Below are 25,877 nucleotides of genomic sequence, written 5' to 3' on the forward strand. Positions count from 1 at the left end.
AGGGAACTACAGGCTGGTCATCCTCAACCCCTGAGAAGACAAGGGAACTACTAATCCTGGAAACAATTTCTGTGTGTGGAGGAAAAGGTGCTTGGAATTAGTCAACATGGATTCACATGGGTGAAATCATGTTTGACCAACCTGATAATGTTCTACGATGGAATGGGTAGACAGAGAGTGGATATTGCCTACTTTGACTTCAGTAAGACAGAAGGCAATCTTCCATAAGATCCTTACATAGAAACCGATGAAGCATGGGCTCAATGAACAGACTGTGGTGTGGATGGCTCTGTACCAAGGGCAGAGTAACTTCATGCAGTAGCAGTGGGCCAACCACCAGCTGGAAAGAAACTTTGCAGGGAAGGACCTGGAGATGCTGGCCCACAAGGTGAACATGAGCTAGCAAAGTGCCCTTGCAGCCAGCAGGCTGAGGGAGGTGATCATTCCTCTCTACTTTGCACCGAGTGCCAGGTCTAATTCTGGGCTCCCCAGTACAAGAGTTAGAGAGCTACTGGAGAGAGTATCCCTTAGCAAAGGGATACTAAGGTGTTTGAGGGACTGAGATATCTGTCATGAGGACAGGCCAAGAGAACTGAGATCCTCTGAGGTCTTTAAAAGCTGCCTGGGCAGCCTGCTCTTGATGTCCATGTTGAGCAGGGGGGTTGAATGAGACATCCAGCGCTGTCTTCCAACCTCAGCCATTCTGTGATTCTGTGAAATAAACCTGAGTTTAAGTAGAGGGAAAGTATTCTTAGTTTTATTTTATTCACTGTAGCCCAGGGAAAGAATAGGAAGAGAATGCACGAAAAGTTGAAATTGTTGTTGTATTTATCATAGAAGTTACTTAAGCAGCACTGACTGTAAGTTTGGGTCATGTATAATGCCTAGATAGTTGTTCAGGTGACGCTGATAAGAATGCATTTTTTCTCGCCTTTGAATGATTGCTGATAAGTTTTGAAAGTCTTCTGTTGTGTGGCACACAGCGTTGCTTTTCAGGGGATTATCAAATTTTTAGTAAAAAAATACAGGATTAAGTGAAGACTGGAAAATGACTAGAAGGCCCACTGCTTCACAGTCATCCTTATTCAAGTGTTAAAAATGAACACCTTCCTAAGAGATCTGGTCTGCTTATTACATACTTTAAGGGAACTAAATTCTTAAGAAGTTTGGTTTCCACCTCTGGGTTGTAAATCTGAAATGGAGATGATGAACCAAACAACATGGGCTTAGCCACAAAAACTTGGGTACTGATGACATGTTACTGTCAACTCTGTTCTTGTCTGTTTTCTGATATGTCTCTAAAGGTTTAAGCTACATGGTCACTAAATTAATGCTACCTTTTGTACCAGGTAAATTTTTTTTTTTGGTAAACGCCTTAATTATGGGAGTGGTATTGCTGAATGTTTTATCTACTGTTGGGAGCTTATAGTTGGTTAGATTCAGTAACGCTTATTTTTTAATGTACTGTGAATTTATAAATGTTTCAGGAAGATGCATCACTAATGTAAATTTGCTCACCTTTCTTGCTCTGTCAGGAAGAAGGAAATATCAAAGAAATTGCAATAACTCATCATGTAAAGGAAGGACACGAGAAAGCAGACCCTTCACAGTTTGAACTTCTAAAAGTGCTCGGACAAGGATCCTTTGGGAAGGTTGGTAACAGACCTCTTGTGGAGTAGTATTTGGGAATATCATATTGAAGAGTGTTGAAGAGTGAAATATTTAGAACAGTCTCATTGCATTAACGCAATGTTGGTGGTCAAAACTGCTTTCTAAATTAGTGCCACCATAATTGTGGCAGATCTTCTAAAGTGGTAAATTTATTCTAGTCTGCATGTAGACCTCAAAGATGCATGGAAAATTTGACTTGAAGGAAGGAATGTCATTTTGCTTTAACTACTTTTCTGTGTTTGAAAGGGACAAGGTTTGAGAGGTTTTTTGGTATGTAATGCTAGTTGCTAACTCAAAGTTTATCACCAGTACAGAAACTACAGACAATATATTTTTGTAATACATTGTAATTTTAAATAATACATTTTAGACAGTGGTGGTCATTGAAGTAACTATTATATACTTTGGATTGTTAATGCTAGGCCCATGCTAGAATTTGGTTAAGGCACAGTATAACTGGATACTTATTTAAACTTCTATTAAATACTCATTTTCTGGCATTTTAGTGGGTACTCTCCACACCAAGATCTCAATAGGTGTATGTGACCTCTACCTTTCACTGTCCAAATCAAACTTAAAAATGAAACATTAATTTCTTGTGACAGAGAGATCGTTGAGAGAGAATGGAATTTACAATGAAAAGCAACAAAGCTTTTAAGCCCATTTTTAGCCTTAATTCAAGTTCCGAATGTAGTATTAGCTTTCTAGTATGTTAAACCAATGCTAAACCAATCTTGGATACTGGGGAAACAGAATAGTCAGTTCACTTCTTGTCGTGGAAGAAATTTACTATTGGTCATGTTGTTGAAGCAGCAGTTCCAATTAATCTTGGAAATCTAGATGTTTATAAACTACAAAGTTTTGTACCCAAGTCTAATAAGTACTCGATCTAATAAGACTACACTGGAGAAACCATTTCTGGTTTCTCATGTCTGATGTCATTTGATTACATACAGAATGAAGATAATAGCTTTTATTAGGAAATCTTCTATCAGGAGAAGTAAATCATTCAGAGGCAAGGAGATGTAAGCTAATGAATGACAATTTCAACAACCCCTTCGATTCTGTTGATATTACTAAATCTAATGCTATAATTGACTTTTTTCATGTTTTGAAAAAGCAAAAATACTTAACTACCCAGCTGAGATATAATGTAAAAATGCTCGTCTTTTCACTTGCTTTAGCATTTAGGTAAAAAAAAAAAAAAAAAATTATTATTATTATTTTCTAAAAAGTTTGGAAGATACTGACACTTTGCCACTACTCGTTCAGTTTAAAAGGCTAATCTGTATGCTTTTCAAGAGTTGTTAATATGACGGGTTACAAAAACAGATAAAACTAATCTCATATAGCACATTTAATATTCTCATTTACCACAACATATCTCTGTGCTTTTTCATAAATAACTAGAAAACCTGTGGGAAGTGTATATTTCTCATCTCAAAGTAGAGAATATATCTGCATCTTAGGGTTATTAAACACAACTCCAGTCAAGAAATCCTTTTACACAAAAGAATAAAATGAAAGACACTTTAGTTGAGGCTGGTTTTACTTCACTGATACATGCAAAATTCAATCAAAGAGTATTAGCTATGTTTTTTTGTGACACAAGGTTGGTTCTCACTATTTTATATGTTGCTAAAATGAATTATTAAACATTATTTTACATAACTTTGTGGATCAACTTCTGTACACTGATTTATTTTTATATCAGGGAACTATTTCATTAGCACTTTCATTATGCTTTCTTACAAATTTTATTAAGATGGAGCTACTTAAAAAGTTAACATCAATAAGCTTATTTTTACAGAAGAGTATGACTATAAAGTTGAATTTTGTTTCAGTCTTTTCATCTAAGTGAATCCAAATTCATCCTTCCCTTAACTCACTGAAATCAATTAAGTTTAACCAGAATTAATTTGGCAGATTTTGCCTTGAATGAACCTTTTAGATTATGAAATTAAATAATACTATGTAAAAATGCAAGGAAATTTCTATTTGTACTTTGCAGAATTTGAAAGTAAGATATAGAAAATGTAGGAGGAGCAAACTCAGATTTTATACTGAAGTATATTCATCTGAGTTGCCTTTACTTCTTTTTAATAATTCTTTTAATTTTCCATGCAGGTATTTCTTGTCAAAAAAATCTCAGGTTCAGATGCCAGGCAGCTTTATGCAATGAAGGTGTTGAAAAAGGCCACCTTGAAAGGTAAGCACTATTTGGAGCAAGGAGGTAGAGAGATCATGGACATTATTACCAAAAAATAATCTTTACACACAGGCTATTCTACAGATTGTATTTTAGAACTTATTTCTATCAAACTGTTTCGTGTAATAAACACAGAGAGATTTAGTAAACAGTACAATATTGTTCTTAAAGGGAGAATTAGGTTCAGTCCTTTGCCATGTTAAATGTTAGGTCCCTCTCACTGGTGGTGGTTTAAAACAGTAGTTGCATTGTATCTGCCACTTTCTACTGAGCTGTTATCTGAAACGTAATATCCTTCCTTTTTTAACTGTGTATCACAAATGAGACAGCTAATACTGTTTGCTCAATTTACGTTGAGGTTACAATATTTAAAAATGTATTATTCGAGTTCTTTTATTCTAGAATCTCTAAGAAGAGTTAGGTTTTTTTTTGTTGTTTTTTTTGGTTTTTTTTTATATATCAGTACGTTTTTTCAGAACTTTTGACGCTTGCTCTTGGATGTAGGATATATTTGAAGAAATCTTAAGTGTCTTAAGCTAAATGAACAAAAATTAGTTTTAAAATGAGACTTTATAATATTTTGTTTCTTGAGTGGTTTTGGTCACAAATGATATCAATAACAAAATAAGTTCAAACCTGCACAATATCAAATCTGTCCTGGAGAATTCTATAAGATTTTTTTTATAGTAGATTAAAGTGTTCTCCAACTGCTTAGCCAGAATGTGTATTTATTGTTTTATGTTATTGTTTAATATTTCAGTCTACTTGTATTGTTGAAATTATTTAGATGTTATTGATATAATACTGATTTGCAGTTTTATCATGTTTTAATCTGAAAATATTCACAGATGACATGTAAACAAAAACTTCATACTTGCATTGAATTACGAACCTCTGTTAAAATGTTGAACTTCGCATTTTTCTGCCTAAGATCTAGTGCCAAATCTCATTATACTTCACTTACGTTTAAAACTATTAGGGTGTGAGTGGTTTTGAACAGTTTCCTATATTTTGATTACTCTGTATTGTGGCGCAAGTTATTCTCATTATTTACTTCCTATTTTTCTGGAATTGATTTCCACTCATTTAAGGTCCTTTGATATCCTCAATAGCCTTTCATTTCCCAAATCTGTTAATAGCTGAGAATTGGAGTCAAAGGTCATTTAGCAGTTGCTTTTTTAAGATGTTTGAGCGTTTGTCTTCATCATATTTTAATGGTGGTTGAGCCTTATGAATAAAAAGCGTAGTACAAGTTGTGGATCTAGTTCTGCCTGCACATGGGGAGACTGATAAACACTGAAATTGTAAGTGTGACTTGCAGCTGGAAAAGGAGATGCTCTGAGGCAGTAAGCATTCAAGGATGCAAAAGGCTAGAACAGAAAACTGACAGTAGCAGGAAGATATCACACTTTTCAACTCTTTATTTTCAGTTGGTTTGGAGTGTCATTTGGTTCCAGTTTTAGGAAGAACAAAGTTGAAAGCAAATGAAAGTTACTGTTAAAATCTTAATATGAAACTATTTGGAAATAATGCTCTTTTTCTGTAATTGCAACTTCCTTTGAGATCTAATACTGTAATTTAAAATAATACGCTGTATTGCTTGATTTGCATAAGGTTCTTTAGTTCTTTTGAATCTATTTCATAGTACTATTTTTGTGATGTAAAAGTCTCGAATCTCTTCTGTATACACAACAAAGACCTGTAGGCAGTTGTTATACCACAGTATGTGATGTGAAGTACATCAGGAAATATAGGAGCAATGCTGATTCATAATGTGATTTACTTTTTTTTAATCTTGCTCATGTTCTGTTGTAGTTCGAGATCGGGTTCGGACAAAAATGGAACGTGATATATTAGTAGAAGTTAACCATCCTTTTATTGTCAAGTTACATTATGGTGAGTTGGAGGGGGAAAATAAATTATATCTTAAAAATGGGAGCTTGTTGAGGTACTACCTAACATTTATATTGTAGTTCAGAGAATCATAGAAAACGTGTGCTGTCTAAATCCTGGTTGTGCTTGCTGTGTAGTAGTTTTCATGTAACTCTATATACACGGTTAACTTCATACATGGTCTTAAATCTTCATGGGACTGAGAGTCTGTAGTTCTCTGCTTTATCAGAAAGGACGTTTACCTATCTGTATCTAGCTATTCTTTTCCAAAACCTCTTATCTTTTATATTAGTCATTCACTTTTTAAAAATTGATTTCTTGCCTTTGCCATGCTCTGTAGAAAATGTGCAATGGCATCACTTCTGGTTTCATTAAAATTGGTGAGAAAACTTCTTTTAACTTTATTGCATGGACAGCCATTAATGTGTATTCAAGTTGAGGGGGAGGAAATTAATACTTTTAAAACATTATGCAGAAAGTAAACAAGAAAAAAAAAAAGGTAAACAGAGTAGTCTTTATTGTTCAATTCATTTTTTTTCTTTTAGAGTCCATTTTTTCCTACAGTTCAAATTTCAGATCTGTCACTCTAATGTGGCTTAAATAATGTTAGATTATACTATTGTCATTCTTTTGCAAGATAGACTATATCTTCCTGCAAAGCTGAGTTTCCAGAAGTTTTAGAATTAGTTAATTACAGATTTTTCAAATCTGTACTTCCAAAATCTGGAGTGAAATGTTGGTTATCCAAGGTATAGCTTAACTTTTCAGGCATTCCATTGATGACTTGTGTCACTCTCACATGGTATGAGTTTCTTGGCCCATTGAAGAAAAACATTTAATAATTTTAAATACATTTAAAATATACAAGGAAATAGAAGGAATATACAATATACAAGGAAAAAGAAGAATAATTCATTTTAATAAATGAAAATGAGGGTGAAAGATAAAGAAAATAAGGGTGAATTATTGGGTAGATTATTCTTCTAATAATGGGTAAAATTAGATAATGTTTAATGTTTTTAATTGATCTTTTCAGCTTTTCAAACAGAAGGGAAGCTGTATCTTATTTTGGATTTCCTCAGGGGAGGAGACTTGTTTACACGTTTATCCAAAGAGGTAAACTTTTTTCTTTGAAAATTGTATATTGATAAAATTTGACTTTTAAAATTGCCTAAACTGAAATTGCCTGTATTAGAAAAGTTTACTTCTTATAATTCCATTTTCATTGAATAAAATTTTGAATAGTCTTCTTTTAATGAGCTAGGTGTTTGCTTCGTTGCTTTTTTGCACAAAGTCTTTCCATGAGAACCCTCGGTAATTTACATCTTTTCTGAAAGTCTTAGACAAGCAATATTTCTGCATTGCTTTCTATACCTTGCTTAGATTTTCTTCTCTTGCTACTACATCTAAAGATATGTCAAAACATGGATTTACATGAAGTAGTTATTCCAAAAAATCCATGTTTTTTTCTCGATTCCTAAGAAAGAATGTATAACACTTTCTTGGTGATGACTATTTTATCTTAAGCCACTCGAATTTTATAAGATTTAATGCAGATAAGTTCTTTATAGGCACCTGCATTTAAGCTATGGTTGATAACTGACAGTGAAATGGGCGTGCTGGATTTGTTTCATCCTCATATGAATTTATCTGATCTATTCAGAATTATAGAATCACTAAGGTTGGAAAAGACCTCCAAGATCATCTGGTCCAACCATCTCCCTACCACCACTGTTGTCATCCACTGAACCACATCCAAACATTCCTTGAATACCCCCAGGGATGTCCCAATGCTTGACTGCTCTTTCTGAGAAGAAATGTTTCCTAATTCCCAACCCAAACCTCCCCTGGCACAACTTGAGGCCATTCCCTCTAGTCCTGTCACCAGTTACCTGTGTGAAGAGGCTGACCCTTCTTTAGATCAGATCTATCTGATAGATCAGATAAATTGCAGTCTAAAAGTTTCTGCTTTTTATCCATTAACCACAAAGGAGAAAGTGATTAATTCAGAGCTAGAAATCTACACTGCAGATGTTTAAGTTCAGGATAAATTAATTTCATTCAATGTTTTCAAAGAACATAGTGTGGGTGTATTATCAGCCTCATGGGATCTTTCATTCTTTGAGCTTTTAAGTGTTTCTTGTAGAGATTTCCGTCCTTCTTCAGTGTACCTGTACTAAATACTAGCTCTTCTTTAGAGGTAACATCAGCAAGTGCTTCTTGTGCAAGCTTTGGTATCATCTCCTTTCCTTAAACTACTAAGATGAAAACGTGTCATTTTTAATTCTTGCTTAAAACAGTGGTCGTCTGTGATCCCCATTGCTGTTTTTTCCCCAATCCATGGGGGACAATTATCTGAAGATGTTAATCTTTAAATTTTTTAAAGCAGTTCATATTGACTGAGGTAGAATCAAGTCATGAAGGAACTTATTTTTTTTAACTCTGAGCAGTTTAATTGCAATTTTTTTTTTATCTCAGTGGATCACAACGGTTGTTCATATAGTAGGAATAGCATGTTCAGAGGCCCTGACCAACCTGATGTAGTGGGTGGCATCGCTGCCTATGGTAGGAGGGTTAGAACTAGATGATCTTTGAGGTCCCTTCCAACCTGAGCCGTTCTCTAATTCTATGATATCATTGAATCATAGCAGTGATTAGTTCCTAATAGAAAATGCAGATTGTTACCAAAGATCTTACCTGTGCTTACTTGTGCTATTTCCTTATTTCATTCTGTGATCTTTCTCTTCTGCAGTTTCATTTCAGGCTGCATTTTGGGATTTTACTATCCATGTAACTCCTTTATGATGGTACTTAGAGAAATGCTCTTCAAAAATGATGCATATGCTTTTCTTCTCTCTTTGGCTTTGTAGAAGAAATTCAGATGTTTGGACTTCAGTTCATTTGTCTAGAAACAACGTGTTCACATCCATTGAAGAGTCACATTCTTTAAATGCTTCCCAAAATTCTTCAGTCCTGCTTTGATATCTGTTTGTTCTCTTGGGCAATCAGAAGTAAATAACCTCAGTTTTGCAGAAAGTATAGTACAATATTGCTTTCAAAAGTTTTCAAGTACATACTGTGCAACAGTGTTGATTATAAAATTCTAGACCTTTTCTAACGAAGCAATTTGAATTTCTAGTTTTTTATAAAAATCAATATGAGTATTAAGAAGAAACATTCTGTAACACCAGATTGTCTGGACCATTCAGTTGGTGCTGATGTAAGCTTTAGAGGTTTTGTATGTAAAATAATGTGTTTTTTTTTGTTCTTTTTTAGGTGATGTTCACAGAAGATGATGTTAAATTTTACCTAGCAGAATTAGCACTTGCTTTAGACCATCTACATAGTCTTGGAATAATATACCGGGACCTAAAACCAGAAAAGTAAGAATCTGCTGTGGTAAATGCAGCGTATTAATTTGATTTGTATAGCACTTCTACCAATGCACTTCTGTTTCCAGCTGTTAAATTTTAATTTTCTATTTAAATTTGCTATATAAACTGAACAGGGAAGATGGGAGAACCTTATAGGGTTTTGTTAATTAAGTGTTGAATTTAATTTCCTCTCAGGAGCATTTAGTTTGAGCGATATGCCAAGTACTATAATCCATGTTACTATAAGTAAAGAATAAACTGAAACATGTACCTTTCATTTTCCATGTGCTTTAGAATGTACAGTGGATAAGACATCATTTTAGCCTTCTGTTTTTGTCATTATTGTAGAATTTCTGGACTTAAAGATAAACTTGGAACAATTTAATGATACAGGGTTCCAGTTGAATGCTACATATTTGCATTTGAAAGCTTAACAATAAACATTTTTCCAAAGCTGACTTTTAAAATATGCTGCAGTAAGAGCAGAATGGAGTTTAAATGTTAAATATGAAAATAATGCGTCACATGCTAATTTAACCTATTGACAATCAAGAAATTACACTCAAAACTTAAAATAAGCTTGGAGCTAAAATTCCAGTATAGGGTTGCCTCCCAATACATTAGTCATCTCTGTCTCATTCAATGACTGCATCCTGTTCTCTTCCCTCCAGTAATTTTTTTAGTGTTAGAGGATGGAAAGAAGAAAATGTCAGCAGTGTCATCTGAAACACTTAAATGTTCCAGATAAAAATGCCAGTGTATGTATATGTTATGTATGCTGTAGTACTACACTCTACCTGGAGAGGAGTCTAAGATGAGGTAGTTAACCTACGCTGCCTCGTTGCCAGGAAATCTGTAATGAATCTGAAGTCCTGATGTCCTTGGTGATCCTCTGTCATGGCTATATGGAGGACCTGAAAAGTCTATGTGAGAACTGTCTTACGTAAAGTGTTGGTGGAAAAGACCAAGAATGAGTAACAAGTATTACAGAAGCCAGCTGTTAAATGGGGCTTCCATTAGCATAGTTCGTTCTTTTGTGCCTCTCCTGGAAATAAGACACAAATTTAAAAATGTTTAGCCCTGTCTGACAAGAAGGGGAAAGATTCATTCTCAAATCAGAAATCTGAAGACTTCCAGGGCATGAGGTTGCACTTGAAAATGAAGAGGGAAAGGGATTATGTGTACACTTTGAGAGCATTCTGTTAAGTAATTCCAAAGTGAGGAAAAAATAGACTTGCTAGGTGAGAAAAGATCTTTAAAAGGCAAAGTGAGAGCACCTTGGTTATGTTGCTGACATTTACTTGCAAGAGGAAGTCTTGCCAAAATACTGAGTAGCTACTGCCTCAAATATAGCATTAAAAAGAAAAAAACAAATGTACCAATCGAAGAACCTTGGTTTTAAGCCTTGAAAATATCTGATTCAAAATCATATCAAAGGCTGAAATTGCACATTATTGGACAGTGAGATATCAATAAGTCTCACATACTGTGTCTGTACTGTGAAATGATGTTTCCCACCATGGAAACTGGAAAGAGGAAAAGGGATGGGCAGGGGAAATGGACAAGCAGTGTGTGTCTGGGTCACCTCTCATCACAGGGAGGAAATGCAGCTCCCTATGGGAGAAGCGGGAGGAGATAAGTCCACAGTGTAGGCTTTGGTATAGAGTCTAGCCCTGGAATACTTTGTATGCTTTGAATCACAATTATATTCAGTGGTTGTTACGGACAGCTGGTATCTCAGATAGTGTGACCTTTTGTGTGATTGATATAGACAGAAGCATAAGGCCTACTCTTTACTATAGAGCCTAAGGATATAGGGGCTCTGGTACAACATGAAAATATCTATTACTTGATGTTAATTAAAGTAGTCAATATCCTTTGAAACTATAATTGAAAATTAATACAGATTTTGCATACATATGCAAACATAAGTTCTTGCTTAATTTAATAAAAATAGAAATGTATCTTTCATTGTCACAATTGATTAAGAAAGAAAAGATACACATGCTACAAGTCTCCAAAACTGAAGGTTCAAAATGAAAGTTACTGTGTTCCATGCTGAATTTAACCAAATAGTTGAATAAAAATCTGGTATGTTGATTCTGTTTTATAACCTTTTAATAATAAAGGATTGAAGGGAAAAAAAAGTGTACTTCCAAAGTATCTCCTCCTGATGATTCATTTTCATGCACGCATACTACAGTGTCTTTGTGCATGCTGTTCTGCTTTTTCAAAAATGTTGCCAGTATACTGTCTGAAACAATAGTTAAAAGATTTTTTTTTTCTTTTTAGCATCCTGCTTGATGAAGAAGGACATATCAAATTGACAGGTGAATAAGAGGAAATTGTAATGCATGAATTTATTCTGTTCATAATAAAATCTTTGAATTTCCCGCTTTTTTGGTAGAGCAATGCAACAAAATCAGCAATTTCAATTAGTATGTAATTTTGCTGTGAGGCAGAGCAGATAGTGTAATTAATTTGGAGTAAATGAAATATATATTCTGTTCTGGAAGTATATATTATGGACCTACAATAGTTGGGGGGGGAGGGGGGTGAATCTGTATTTCCTATGTGTATATTTAGGTGTGTATACATGTATGTATGACTGGTAAAGGCATCACATTTCACATTATGGTAAAGGTAATTACTGTGATTGATTTTAAAGAAGTGCATTTTGAACTACTGTATTTTCTTCCAGATTTTGGCTTAAGTAAGGAGTCAATTGATCATGAGAAAAAGGCCTACTCTTTCTGTGGAACAGTGGAATATATGGCACCAGAAGTCGTTAATCGACGAGGCCATACACAGAGTGCAGACTGGTGGTCTTTTGGTGTTTTAATGGTAGGTTTCTGGTAAATGCAAATAATAGCAGAACTGCTTTATAAGGTTTGGTGAAACAAATATTGAACTGTAGGGAGATCTTTAAATGAATTGTAACTACCAAAAATCCAAATTACATGAAATTAATTAACAGTACTGCAGGGTTTGAATCAAGTATGCGGACTGGGTCTCATGTCAACACCAACAATATGCCATTCTATTGTTATTGTTGAATTGAAATATACATCTATTGTGGTTTGAATGTTACAGAGACTAATAGGAGTACTAAAATATGCAGGAAAAGTTCCGTACCTTCCAAGTTGGGAAAGACATGGATCCAAATTTTAAATTTGAATTTATTCTCAAGTGGCAAAAAAAAAAAAAGCAATAACTTTCCGATTAGTCTCCAGTTTATACAATTTATACTACAACTTGTCAGAATAATGACAACGCTTGCTTTTACATGCTAAAATATTGACACTGAGGTGATATGGGATATAGTAGCTCAGAAAAGTCATCTTTACAACGTTCCTGGAAGGAGTTAACTTCTGTTGAGTTGCACGGTCAGGGGAAATAATGTGTATCAAGTATATCTTTGGGGGAAAAAGTAGATCATGTTTTGTACTTTAGGAATGCTTTAATGGCCTTTAATATTTATAATGTTTGCATTTTTCATGTAAAGATAAACTAATTGTTATTTTTTAAAGGAAATGTGTGTTTTTTATTGCTTCTGTAGTACATATATAACTGTGAAAGTACGATGTGTGTGCTTTTTAGTATAAGGACTTTTTTGTCTGAAAATAAGTCATCATACCACCTTTTAATCATCTAGAATGCTGTTGTGATCTGAAAAATGACTATGTAAAAGTAGCACCTCGTGACTAAACTCTCTCCAGACAGAAAAGCACAAACACCCTCAAAAACACTCATTTTATCAGTAAGAACACATTTTATCATTACTGTAAGCTTTAAGCATCCAGTAAGTAAATTAAAAGATAACTGCAAACTAGTGGCAGAGTACTTGTTGTTGATAATGCAAACATAGTTAAACTTCAGCTGTACTTTACAGAGCTGAAAACAATAGCTTTGTGCTTATGAAGCACATGTTAATATTGAAAATTGCTGAAAGATGCTAGACATGACTGGTGTAGTCTAAATGCACTGCATTTTAAACACTTCGGCTTCTGTTTTGAATATGAAAATATGACCTTAGAAAGCACATTCTCTAAATTAGTACATGGAATATAGTGCAATTTTCTCTAAGACATATTTTTTGTGCCTGCATCTCTAGTTCACATGCAAATTTTCATAGGCAATCTGTGTGTATCCACTCTTAAATCATTTTTAATACAAATCTGCATTGAATGAGAAGAATTCAAGTCATTGTTTCTGTGGTATCTGTACACAGGATCTAGATGAACAAAAGTTATAGCATAGAAATTGAGATCAGGAAGATAATAAATTGTTTGGCCTCTCTTTTGTTCTAAGGCTTTGTAAAGCTATCCTTGAGCTGAAACTTCAAATTTGCCCTTTAAAACACCAAGTGCTTTCATGAGTGCCAGACATCTAAAAACATTCATTTTAAGTTTTTGGAAGCATTATGCATTTGTTGAGGTACTTACTGTCCTGCTGAAATAAGTAAACGATGGTGACTAGGGAAGGCCAATGTTGACTTAAAGTACTATAGATCTGTTGGTCTTGGACTACAGTGTTGTTTTTTTTTGAGGGGGAGTGAGGGTGGGACAAAGAACACACATGCTGAGTTGTTTCTGCAAAGGTATGCTTGGGACAAACAGGATCATGCTAAAGAAACTTTTTGTTATTAATCTAGAGCACTTCAAATAAGCAAAACATGCAACACAACAAATCTGCTTTTAAAAAATAAAAATCTGCAAGCATAGTTTATGAAGCAGATCAATCTAAAGTATATACAACCAAAAAGTGAATTATTTTTGGTAGTGTTGGTTAAAGCCTTGTACCTATTCCTGACAATTGTGGTAAGAACTGTTCAAGTAATGCTTTTTTATGTTGGCTTTATATTAAATTTAAAATATAAAATACAAGTATATGAGTGAAAAGAATAATTGCAATACAAAGTGTCTAGCAGTAGTGCAGAGTTGGCAGCCCTTTTTCTTCTGATTACTTTATAAAGTAATAAGAAATTTAAAAATGTATTTAATTAAAAAGGATTTTTAAAGAATGCTTCTATTTCAACTTCACACTCTTATTTTAGGTTTATAATACTACAGTCATGTCAACCTACATTTTGTTAAGACTGAACGTTTGGATCATAACAGAAAAATAATGAATAGAGGATACCTCCCGTTCAAGATAACTTAACCTTGCATAAGCTGTCCAGAGAATTCCTTTATAATTACTTCAATTGTGATAGCTTTAAGTGTATGTCATAAAATTTCATCAAACTAAACTATTTTGCAACTCTTATACCAAAAAATCAGAATTCTTGCCGCAGTGTTAGCTGCCATGACTGCTATCAGATGGCTTTCAGTACCTCAGATGTGATATCCCTGCAGAATACTGCAGCCCAACAGAAGTTCCTTTATATTTACTATTTTTACTCAGTCACTTTCAGAACAGATCAGTATTTTAACAGTGTCTAGTGCCTTCTGCCAGGCACTGCAGAATGTGCATGCATGTACTGTGTAGCTTATATGTTCCTTCAGACTCTATTTCCACTGTATGCATACAGTAACCACTTTTCATCATGCATGTCTTTGTCAATCGACTAACCTTTTTCCCTTTTCCAACAAAGGCTATGTACATGCCAATTTTAAACACATTGACCTTTTTTAATATCTCTGCATGAGGAGAAATTATCACTAACTTTTGAAAGGGGAACCTTTTTCCCTCCCCCAGCCCTCTTGAAATCTAAAATATAGTTGTATAGCTCAAGTCTTCTAAGAATGGACCTTTTAGGCAGAAATGATGCACAGATTATAGTCTAAATTGTTTAGATGAAAGCATGTGAAGCAAGGTATTAATGTAGGAAAATATTTTGCAGCGTTAAAATGTCAGAGGCTGCTCAATGTTCATAGTAATTTAAGCTGTACAATGAGAAGTTGTTTTGCACAGACTTGATTGTTAACATGCATGAATTTTGGAAGGTTAAGATGCTAAGTAGTTTTGTCAAAAATTAGATTTTGTCCAGGTAATGTAATTGATGAAAGTTTTACTCTATACAGTTTGAAATGCTCACTGGTACTCTACCTTTCCAAGGGAAAGACAGAAAAGAAACCATGACTATGATTCTCAAGTGAGTACACTCTTATTTATATATCTCATCAGGTATTCTACAGGGATGCCCTCCGGGCTGCAATATCTAATTTCTACTCTTCCCTCATTTCCAAAGGTACTGGTAAATCCTCACTCCCTATTAATTTCCTTTGCCGCCTATCTAATTTGCCTTTCTATTCCTCCCCCATACCAGGTACAAAGAATTTCATAGCAGTTCTTTAATCTGTAATAACAACTTCTCCAACCATATTATCTTTCCCATCTTATTTCCATAATACTTTAACCTTCTTATCCTTTTTGATACCCTGTACATTTTTTTCCTTGTTTCATTTTAGTTTTTTTGAGAAAGTACTTTCTCTTTTAATCCTTCTTTCTTACCAGCTCCTCACCATACTTTTTTATATTACTACTGCTGCCAACAACTTGCTTCCCTGAAACTTCCCCATTTGCTAACATGCATCTTCCCTTACATACTTTCCTATGACTTTCCCAAGCTACAATTTTCCCCTTGACTATTTCTAGTATAGGTTTTGCATTAACTCTATTGTGGAAATTACTTTCCTTCATGCAGTTAACGTTCTTGTTTTTGCTGATGAAGGCCTGCTCTTTTTCTCCTTAATTAAACCTATGACATAATAGTCCCACTTTCAAGACTGTAACCTAACTCTGTACAAAAAATTCTGTTTTATCGTGCCATAATTTCACTTCTGTGTCCAACCATTTCTTACTAATACTGCTTCTTGTTTTATTTTTTTCTCCTGGAAGCTCATAAGACTACTCATTTGTTTCCTTTTTCATTGTTTTATCTCATCTTTTGTCCACATATCCACCTATGTATTGAAGCTATTGCTTCTTTTGCACCAACAATCTATTTTTAAAAAATAATATGAAATTCTTTCTTATTTTTTCTAAGTAATTTCAAAGTGAAAACTGCTAGAAAACAAATTCATTTCTTTTTCTTGATTTTTAAGTTCAAGATGCATGCACATTGTTTTTCTTTGCCCTCTCTTTTCTTTCTCATCTTCCATTTGTAAATGTATTTACTGGTGCTAATTTCTACTACTGTTTCAACACCATGCCAATTCAAATCTTCATGTCGTGATTATTGAATGTCTTTAACTAAAAGGTTCTATCTATTCACAGCAAGTGTAAACTAGTTCTGCCCACCTCCTGTTTCCAAGAAACTAGTCTGATCTTTTTGTTCACTCACACTTATTTCAGGAGCCATACATTTTTTTCTATCCATGTCTCAAGTCATATCTTTCTCTTTATTGTTCATGTGAGTCCACTCCATTCCTCAGTCTTTCCACTGTTGCTAGAAAAATCTTCTGTGTTCAGCTGCCATGTAGAATATCCTCCTTGCAAGTTAATTGACATTCATAATTACTTTCAGATTTCATCTGAACGTGTATCTCTAATGCTTTTTTCAACTTTTTTTCCTCACTTTCTGGTCTTTCTAATTGTTACTTGTTTCATAGAGCTGCACAAAAAATGTGGTATGAAGAAAGAATTTGTACGTGTTTTAACGTTCCATACAGTTCTGCTTATTACATACATACAAATCTGTTTTGCTGTTGGTAACATTAACGGCTGAAAAAAAAAAAAAAAAAAAAAGGATTCTTAAAGTCTTCTGATATTTTCACATTTTTTGTCCGGCCCCATAAGAATTAGTGAATGGCAGTATGCTTTCTTATTATTTTCCATATATTAGTTAACATACTGTATTTCTCCTTATTTTTATCTTAACCATTGAAAATGGACAGGTGTGCATCTGAATTCATATTTTCATAGTGTATCATATAAGATATATTGCTTTTCTTACCTTGTGTTCCTGAAAATCCACAAAAAACGCATTCTTTTTACAACGCATTTTCCTGGGCTCTTTATTTCTCACAATGCTGCTGAGACAAGTTTTTATTTTTGTGTGTTTTTCCTAAAACTGAGAAACTCTCCAATTTGGTGGGGGGGAAGCATAGTTGGCAGCAATAAAGTTAACTTTTCTAAGCATCTTGTTTCCTTTACTGAAGGTATGCCTTCATATAAAATTTGGTCTTTGTCCATCAGGAATGTCAGAAAAAAATGCTGTCACTCATGTAGTTTATAACCTAGGAACTCTCAGAACCTGGGGACTGCTTTTTCTTTCTGCTGTGTCAAGTGGCCACTAAAGGATTTTGTGAAAAGTGATTCATAATGGAAAGGATGTGATAAATCTTAGTCTCTGATTTACATGAGGTCCTCTGACTCACTGCGCTATAGATTGGGGTACATAGCATTCATCTAGCAATTCTTCGAGTTCTACCTTTGTTTATAGAGTTACTTCTCTAAGATTAATTGTGGTTTATATTTTGCCAGGTTTTAGATTTTTTTTCAAAGTACTTAACGGCCAGCACAACTGTTGGAGGTGTTTCGGATTATAATACCAGGGCAAAGATTTCCACCCACCCTGGCAGGGTTCTGTGGTATTCAGTTCTGTTCTCTGTCCTTCAGAAACATTGTTTTGCTACAAATGATAGATACCATTACGCATCTGCAGACAATGTGTTCCTTGCTTCCTTCCTACAGTATAGCTCTCAGCTACTTTGCTGTGAGTAGGAATGATGTTAAGTGCAATGAAATAAATGCATATAAAGTGCATGAATAAGAATTCCCCTGCTAAAGGTGCATGGCAATCAGGGAAATGCTGGTTGGCTTCCACCATTGTACAGGTGATCTTGATCTGCCTGTAGTGAAGCGCCCAAAAAAGGCAACGTGTTTTTTTTCTTCCCCAATACTTTCATGCAGAAGGGAATTTAAAAAAATAATAATAAATTAGTTTTTTGAAGCAATGAATAGTGAATTGATGGCAGTAAGGATGTAGTTGCTGAAGTGACAAAGGTGGACTTCTACAAATGGCTGGAATGCAAGGCAAAGCATGTCTGCTTGAAATGCAGAGAAAGCTTTTGTTGTGGATTGTTACAAGTATAAGCTAAAGGTTGAACAAGAGATGGAAAGGAGGGAATTATATCCATCCTGACCATTAGAAAATGGTTATAAGGGAAAAAAAATGAAACCCTAGTAGCAATGAAATTACTGTAGAAGCTATTAAACGAGGGGGGGAGGGGGGGGGGAAAGGGTGAGGATTTCAAAATGAAATGGCAACTAACAAAACCTAAAATCTGAAATTCAAGCCTGGCAAGCTGCAAAGTAGTATTTGAAATGAAATGGAGAGTGGGGGCGGGGGGGTTAAAAAAAAAAGTGATCTTTCTCTTTTTACCTGCTCATCTTGCAAGATCTGTCCTACCTTTATTCAATCTTCAAGTTTTCCATTGTTTTGCCCAGGTGTTCTTGGTATATGTCATACATGGTGCTTTTCTTACACCTTCTAAGATATGTTTTATCATACCGTCAAATGGATCTGCTTGCTTGATGTCACTTGTTTAAAACTGCAATCAAAATGGATTACAAAAAATACAAGTTTGTAAACTGTTATCCTGTAACTATTATTTTCTACCACTTTTTTTTTTTACCTCTTTTTTAACATTTTACATCCTCTGTGTAAGTTCCCAAGTCATTACTGAAAATATTATACTACACAAAATGGAAAAAAAAAAATGAAATTACAGGTTTACATGACTGACAGCACTTTTAACCTGTTTCTGATGTCTGAAGGCAATTTCTCAGTGATGCTATTTTTTGTGATTTGGATTTGTTGAATGACAAAGGGCAGGAGAAGTGCAAAGTTAATTCTTACCTTAATATGTTTGTATGCTATTAATTATTTTTGTTTTATAGGGCGAAACTTGGAATGCCCCAGTTTTTGAGTCCTGAAGCACAGAGTCTTCTGCGAATGCTCTTCAAAAGAAACCCAGCAAACAGATTAGGTAAAGTTTTTAATAGAATATTTTAAATTGGATCGTAATTCTGATAACGTGAATGACATTAGATTGACTAAATAAGTTTGCAATTTCACGTCTAAAACAGGCTTTGAAGCAAGAACATAGTTTGCCTGTTTGCTCTTCTAATGATCACAGAATATTACTGTTTTTGCTATTCACGTTTCTAAAATTAATGAAGTAGTAATAAGAAATAATAATTTTGCTAGTAATTCTTTTTGACTAAGAAAATCACTTCTTCCTTATAAAAGGAGCAGGTCCAGATGGAGTTGAAGAAATTAAGAGACATCCATTTTTTTCCAAAATAGATTGGAATGTGAGTATCTAATTCAAAGTAAAATTAATAAGCTTCTTAATTAGAAAGTATTTGGTGGTTTCATACAACTTTCTAATCCATTCTGGGCTATCTTTCTCCACAGAAATTGTACAGGAGAGAAATTTATCCTCCTTTTAAACCTGCAACTGGCAGACCAGAAGATACATTTTATTTTGATCCTGAGTTTACAGCTAAAACTCCAAAAGGTAAAAAGAGAAGAACCAATCTATGTGTTCAGAAATTAGAAACATTGTTCCTCTTCAACTTATGTAAAGCATCTTGTTCTTGTAGGTGTTGATGGGGAGTTACCAAATCTGAGTACTACTACTCCTCCATAAATATAACAACAATATGCTCATCCATACGCTAGTATATGTAAACACTTTCTGCAGATTTTCTGCAGTTTTTAACTTACAAAATATTCTGACAATAATATGATCTTTGTAGCAGCTAGTTATCAGTGGTGTTTATGCATGGCATATGCAAAACAATTCAGTACTTACCTGTATTTTGGGCCTGAGAAAAACTTTCTACAAATTCTAGTTTGTGTGCTTTATAGAATAAGGTTGTATTTTACTCTTCAGAATAGACATAATCTCTTCATTTTAAAAACTGTGCTTGTAAGTAGATGACATGTTTTTCAGATTCGCCTGGTATTCCACCTAGTGCTAATGCACATCAACTTTTTCGTGGATTTAGTTTTGTAGCTATTGCATCAGATGATGAAAGCCAATCAATGCAGACAGTTGGAGTGCATTCAATTGTCCAGGTGAGTACATCAAATTTAACAATAAAATAAACATATTAAAAAGTTAATAAAGCAGTGTTACTGTCTCTCGGTGGAGGGGGTTTTACCTTCATCATAAAATGTCATGACAAAGTCATTATCAGCTTTTTATTCAGTAAAAGCAAGGATTGGATTATTTTTCTGAACAAGATTCCTAAAGGTGCAGGACCTATTTCATTACTCAGCAGCTGTGAGTGTGAATGGTCTTCAACCCTTTAAATGAAAACATTCTAAACATTCTGTCATCTGAATTGTAATTGCTCTTTAATATCTAGCCATTACTATAAGCCAAAGGGGAATACAGACATCTTGATCGCTTTCCCCTACGCCCCACAATATTGGTTCTGGCAGTGCAGGTAGGAAGCACTGTAACACAACTGTAAAGTCTCTCTGGATGTTATTAGACTGCTATGTATTTTAGAACTATGGTTATATTCAGTCTCTCCTGAGGTACTTTTTTATTTTAAGTGCTAATCTGTGACATTTGGTGGCTATTTTTGCTTCGTGTAAGTCAGTGTTAAAGTACACACAAGCTTTGGCTTCCTACTGGTATAGAATGGTTTCCCATATTAATTATTGTGAGGTTGTTAATTTTAATAACCTGAAGTGTCACTATTTTTATACATTCCATTACTTCTGATGCTACTTATTTTTAAACAACAAAGCTTTGGTTAGGCACAATCCTGTGTGAGACAAGAAAGGGTGACTTCATGCTAGAATAGGGGAGAGGCATGCCTTGACTCCATATAAGACTGAGGTCATTTTAAAAGCGTGTTTCAGCAGTGGAGAGTTTGCAGTAAGCAGAACAAAAGTAGATGCATGTAAGGGGGGGGAGGGAAATGAAAGACCTCTGTAAAAATTCTATTTCCACCTCGTTTTTCTGCTTTTAATACCTGACTACTGAGGAAGACTAAGTCATGAAAACCAACTGGTAGTCTAAATTGTGGTGAAAACTTCTTAATGGTGTATAGGTAGGAATATAATAGTATACTGTATGATTAGATTTCCTTGTAGTTTCACTGCAAGGATGTTTTGTAAGTGTGTGAGGAGTTTTTGTGTTTTTTTTTGTTGTTTTTTTTTTTTTTAAAACAGTCTATGCATAACCAAAATAGCTTTTCTTTAATCCACATACAGTGTCTCAAATAGTTGAAATATTCTTGCTTGTGCTCATTACCTGTTCCATTTGTGATAAACTGTTAAATTTCAAGAGTTCTTTAGAACAGAAGAGGATCTAAGAAGTTATTTGATATAGTATACACATCAGAATAACTTCTGGTCCAGAAGTTCGGGTCTTGCTAACAGTTTCTGCAGGCTTCATTGTACTCCTTCTTTCCCACATAGTTCTGTGGATCAAATTCTTTCTCTTTGTATATGGTTTCCTTCTCTTGTAAAAGTCTTTCTCTGTTGCTCTTCCTTTGTGCCCCTCAACCACTTCCTCACTCTTATTTCCTCTTTTCTCTGCTGCAGGATACCCAGATGGTTTCCTGCAAATGCTTTGCATCCTTTGCACAAACTCCTTATACCAGATCGCCATTTCCTTCCGAGAGTGAAACACTTCTCCTTTATGCTCTTTGTTTCTGTGAAACAATTTGGGTGTTCCATGAAAATCCCAGTTAATCTGATCATATTGAATATAGTCTGAAATTTCTAGCTGGCATTTGACATGTAAAGAAAACTTTAACATTCATCTACTTAGATAATAGAAACTATTTTTTATTACTAGCTGTAGTCCTCAGATCTTTTGTCTATGAGTTTCTATTTTTAAATTAATAAATCAGTAACCAGAAACGAAATGTTGTAAATTTGGAAAATAGTGTGCATTATTTGCAATGTATCTAATATATAATTTATCACATTAACCATCAGTTTAAAATTTGATGCAAATCAGTAGGAATTCAAAAACGTGTTACTGATATTTATATTTATACATATTTAGAATATTCATCAATTGATAATGTTATTTTGGTAGCAGTTGCACAGGAACAGCATTCAGTTTACCGATGGATATGAAGTAAAAGAAGATATTGGTGTTGGGTCTTACTCTATCTGCAAAAGATGTATTCATAAAGCTTCAAACATGGAATATGCTGTAAAGGTAACTATTTTGTTATAAAACACACTGATTGTTCTCAGGATTTAGAGTCATAGACGTAGTTATTGTAGATTTACTTGCCATAAAGAACACAGAAAATTAAAATAATTTTCTTAATATCTAGAGATTTTAGATGCTAATGTGAATTATACTTATCAAGCAAATAGAATAATTACTGGCAGATTTTTGTATGGAATTGCTGTGGTTTTGTTATCTGTGTTGATTTGGGAGATGAAAAGCAATCTTCAGTCTTTGAAACACCTGTGTGTAATTACAATAAAAGTGATGGGAGTTGAATGACTACTTCTAGTAGAAAATGTACATTGAAAAAGCTTACATTTTGTTCCATCGCTTAAAAAGATATAATAGTTTGCTTTTATTTAAACGTAATTTTATGTTGTTTTGCTTCCAAAGTAGATTAATAAATTGCCAAATAGATACGAGTTCATGACACTGAATATAATAATATATAATAGTGGTGTACCTTCCAGAATAAACTTCAACTCTTTGCTTGCTGCTTTTTAATAAGGATTCTAATGTTATTTCAATGGTATTCTATCAGGCTTTATAACACTTCTTTGAAGGCATTGAATTCTTAATTGCTGAAATCCATGGAATTCACAGAAGTGCAATAAGAAATCTATTTTTATTGTCTTTCATCATAACACTGTGGAGCTGGATAGTTAACATGCAGAAGTATACGTTAGCAGACTTTAAAAATGGAAGGGAAAAAATATTTAAATCATAGACTCATAGAATGGTTTGGGTTGGAAAGGACATTAAAGACCACAAAATTCCAACGCCCATGCTGTGGGCAGGGACACTTCCCACTGGACCAGGTTGCTCAAAGCCCCATCCAGCCTGGCCTTGAACACCTGCAGGGATGGGGCATCCACAGCTTCTCTGGGCAACCTGTGTCAGTGCCTCAGAGCACCCTCACAGTAAAGAGCTTCTTCGTTATATTTAATCTAAATCTACCTTTTTAATTTAAAACTATTACTCCTTGTCCTACCACTACAATTCCTGGCAAAGAGTCCCTTCTCCAGCTTTCCTGCAGGCCCCCTTTAGGTACTGGAAGGCTGCTATAAGGTCTCCTCAGAGCCTTCTACTCTTGTACTATGAAGCAGTTCTTTACTTGAATTGTTGAACAATTGACTACTCACATATGTAAAATGCAAAGATAAATTTAGCCTTTTTTTTTTTTTTCTGCTGTATCCTTGTACACAGTTTGTCTACTGGAAGGTCTCCAAATTCAATTTGGTAGTCACATACTTGTCATTATCCTGGTTCTAGCCAGGAACAGATATGAGTTCTGTGTTTGCGATTTAGAGTAAGTTCTTGAAACTGCAAGAAAATTACTGACATAAATTCTCTAAGCTGTAACATTTATTTTATCTGTTGTCTCTGTGGCTTTTTTCCACTCAAGGGATCATGAAACAAAGAATTAAGTTATCAGTGTCCGGTATGTTAGTATGACACTGCTAGCAGAAGGGCTGTAGGATGTCAGGAAGAAGAAGGCATAAGATATTAGAGCAAATTATACATTTCAGAAGGAGGAAAAAGGAGAAGGACTTTTTATATGTATATGAATAAGAATACTTTGTAAATAGGGCCAAATAATGTTTTTTTTTTTTTTTTTTTTTTCGCACGTAGTACTTCTGAGCCTAATAGCAAGCATCCAGAGATTCAAATGAAGTTTCGTGATAGAATGTTTGTCTGAATTAACTTTAGGCTTTCTTTCCTTCTTCCTGTTTTTGATTCCCTTACTCTCCTTCTTTGTCTTTTGCTGCACTAAATAATTGTTTGAGATTAGCTTTGGGAAAGCTTTGGGAGTTCATTAGCATTGTCAAACCAGTATCTCAGGTCAGGAATTTCCTATTTTATTAAATGGTGGGTGACTGAAGTCTCATCCATTAAGCAGCCTTGCATAATTTATCACAGCCTGAGGGATCAGATCACTTATCCACCAAAATTGTATTCAGCTGAGAGATCTTTGCACCTTTTTCCAACTTTCTTCACTATGTCTCGCTATCCCAATTTAACTTGGTTTTGGTTATATTCCATACCCTTTGCCAATAATGATAAATTTTGCTGATGTGTTTCAGCTAATGAGCACACCGAAGTGTTGCACTATATAATATTCACAAAAAGAGTCATGTCTGCATGTCCATTTGCTCTTACAGATCATTGACAAGAGTAAAAGAGATCCAACAGAGGAGATTGAAATCCTTCTGCGCTATGGACAGCATCCAAATATTATTACTCTAAAAGATGTAAGTGATGTGTTAAAGACATCCCTTAGTACGTTACAATTGCATATTACTTTTTAATTGAGCAATGAAAAACTACATGCTTCAGATTTGTTATTGATTTTCAGTAATTAATAATAAAATGTTGTAATACCATTTGTTCAACAATATCCGATTTTTTTACTGAGTTGGCTCATTGTCATCTTTTAAAGATGCTCATATTTTTGTACAATGTAGTCTTAAGCAGCCAAATAATTCATCACTGAAAAAACTAGCACACAATTCATTTTAACATTGGCTGTACTTTTAAAGGCACAAGCAAGGTTTTTGATTGCTCATTTAACTTTGAACGTACCTTTGTTTTCCTTAGTCAAAAGCAATTTTTTTGTTTTTACATAATAGTGTACTGAGTGTTTGAGGTTAGCATAATACCCAAAGCAGTTTTCATGGACAGTAATGAGTAGCATTTAGTACTGGATAAAACCTCTTCATATCACTTTTCTTTACGCAATATCTTTATCCAGTCGTTGTATGGAAGTTTGCATCTGGTTATTTTTTCCTATGTTGTGTTTCTGACCATGGAAACACTTCAACCACAAAACCCGAAGAATAACAAGTCAGGCGGTAGAGTTCTTTCATAATGAGCACTGTATTCCGATTATCTAACAGAAAGAGAGCTGTATTTCTTTGATTAAAACATATGCTTAATTAATTTTTTACTCTGCAAGAAGGTATTCTGGTCCCCAAAAAAACAAACATCAATCAAAACAGAGCTAGCCATTTCCAGGAAGCTGAACTGGAGGCAGATTCTCAGATATTTTGAAGTCCTTAAAACAGTAGCTTGTAAATACTGTGGAAATAAGTACTGGAGAATGCTCCCTAGAGTTTGTCTACAATAATTTCTCTGGTTTATTGTTACGTATTTTGACCCTTTCTTGGGACAACAAAATAAGGCACATACACAAAGTACCCAACCATGAAGCTTATACCTCATTGCATGTTGGGGATCACAAGTCAGGTATTCTATGATCAAAATTACAGCCACGCTTTGTTCTGCTTCATGTGGTTGGACAATTATACAACCTGAGAGCAACCACGTTCACACAAACTGCATCACCATTCAGCTTGCTTTTAGTGCTGCATGGTAGGTTTGTCTGTTAACTAAATTCATAAGAAAGGTAGTTATTCAGGCAGGAAGAGAAACACAGGGAATTACAAGTACTTATCTGGTAAGTACTTGAGAATCCCAGGCAGCCTTGACTAGTTGCCTCTTATTCCAGATCATTCTCCTTTGTGATTAATTCTTCATAATTCTCAGTTATCTTCCAGTAGGAGA

General features: G+C 34.5%; 1 protein-coding gene across 4 annotated transcripts in view; it reads left to right on the forward strand.

The window, feature by feature from the left end:
* Window positions 1-25,877, forward strand: part of RPS6KA3 (ribosomal protein S6 kinase A3) — a 75,124-nt gene that overhangs the window by 34,762 nt on the left and 14,485 nt on the right. For 3 of the 4 annotated variants that reach the window (XM_068687659.1, XM_068687684.1, XM_068687674.1), the window contains 14 exons: window positions 1,536-1,652; window positions 3,799-3,880; window positions 5,696-5,776; window positions 6,810-6,889; window positions 9,050-9,156; window positions 11,440-11,477; window positions 11,849-11,991; window positions 15,174-15,244; window positions 18,997-19,085; window positions 19,349-19,413; window positions 19,517-19,619; window positions 20,058-20,182; window positions 22,170-22,295; window positions 24,476-24,565. In XM_068687659.1, the coding sequence (XP_068543760.1) occupies window positions 1,536-1,652; window positions 3,799-3,880; window positions 5,696-5,776; window positions 6,810-6,889; window positions 9,050-9,156; window positions 11,440-11,477; window positions 11,849-11,991; window positions 15,174-15,244; window positions 18,997-19,085; window positions 19,349-19,413; window positions 19,517-19,619; window positions 20,058-20,182; window positions 22,170-22,295; window positions 24,476-24,565 (1,317 nt within the window). The remainder of the gene's footprint in view (window positions 1-1,535; window positions 1,653-3,798; window positions 3,881-5,695; window positions 5,777-6,809; window positions 6,890-9,049; window positions 9,157-11,439; window positions 11,478-11,848; window positions 11,992-15,173; window positions 15,245-18,996; window positions 19,086-19,348; window positions 19,414-19,516; window positions 19,620-20,057; window positions 20,183-22,169; window positions 22,296-24,475; window positions 24,566-25,877) is intronic. The other variant, XM_068687665.1, reaches the window with a different exon arrangement.

The sequence above is a fragment of the Anas acuta genome, chromosome 1, assembly GCF_963932015.1.
Source record: "Anas acuta chromosome 1, bAnaAcu1.1, whole genome shotgun sequence".
Classification (NCBI taxonomy): domain Eukaryota; kingdom Metazoa; phylum Chordata; class Aves; order Anseriformes; family Anatidae; genus Anas; species Anas acuta.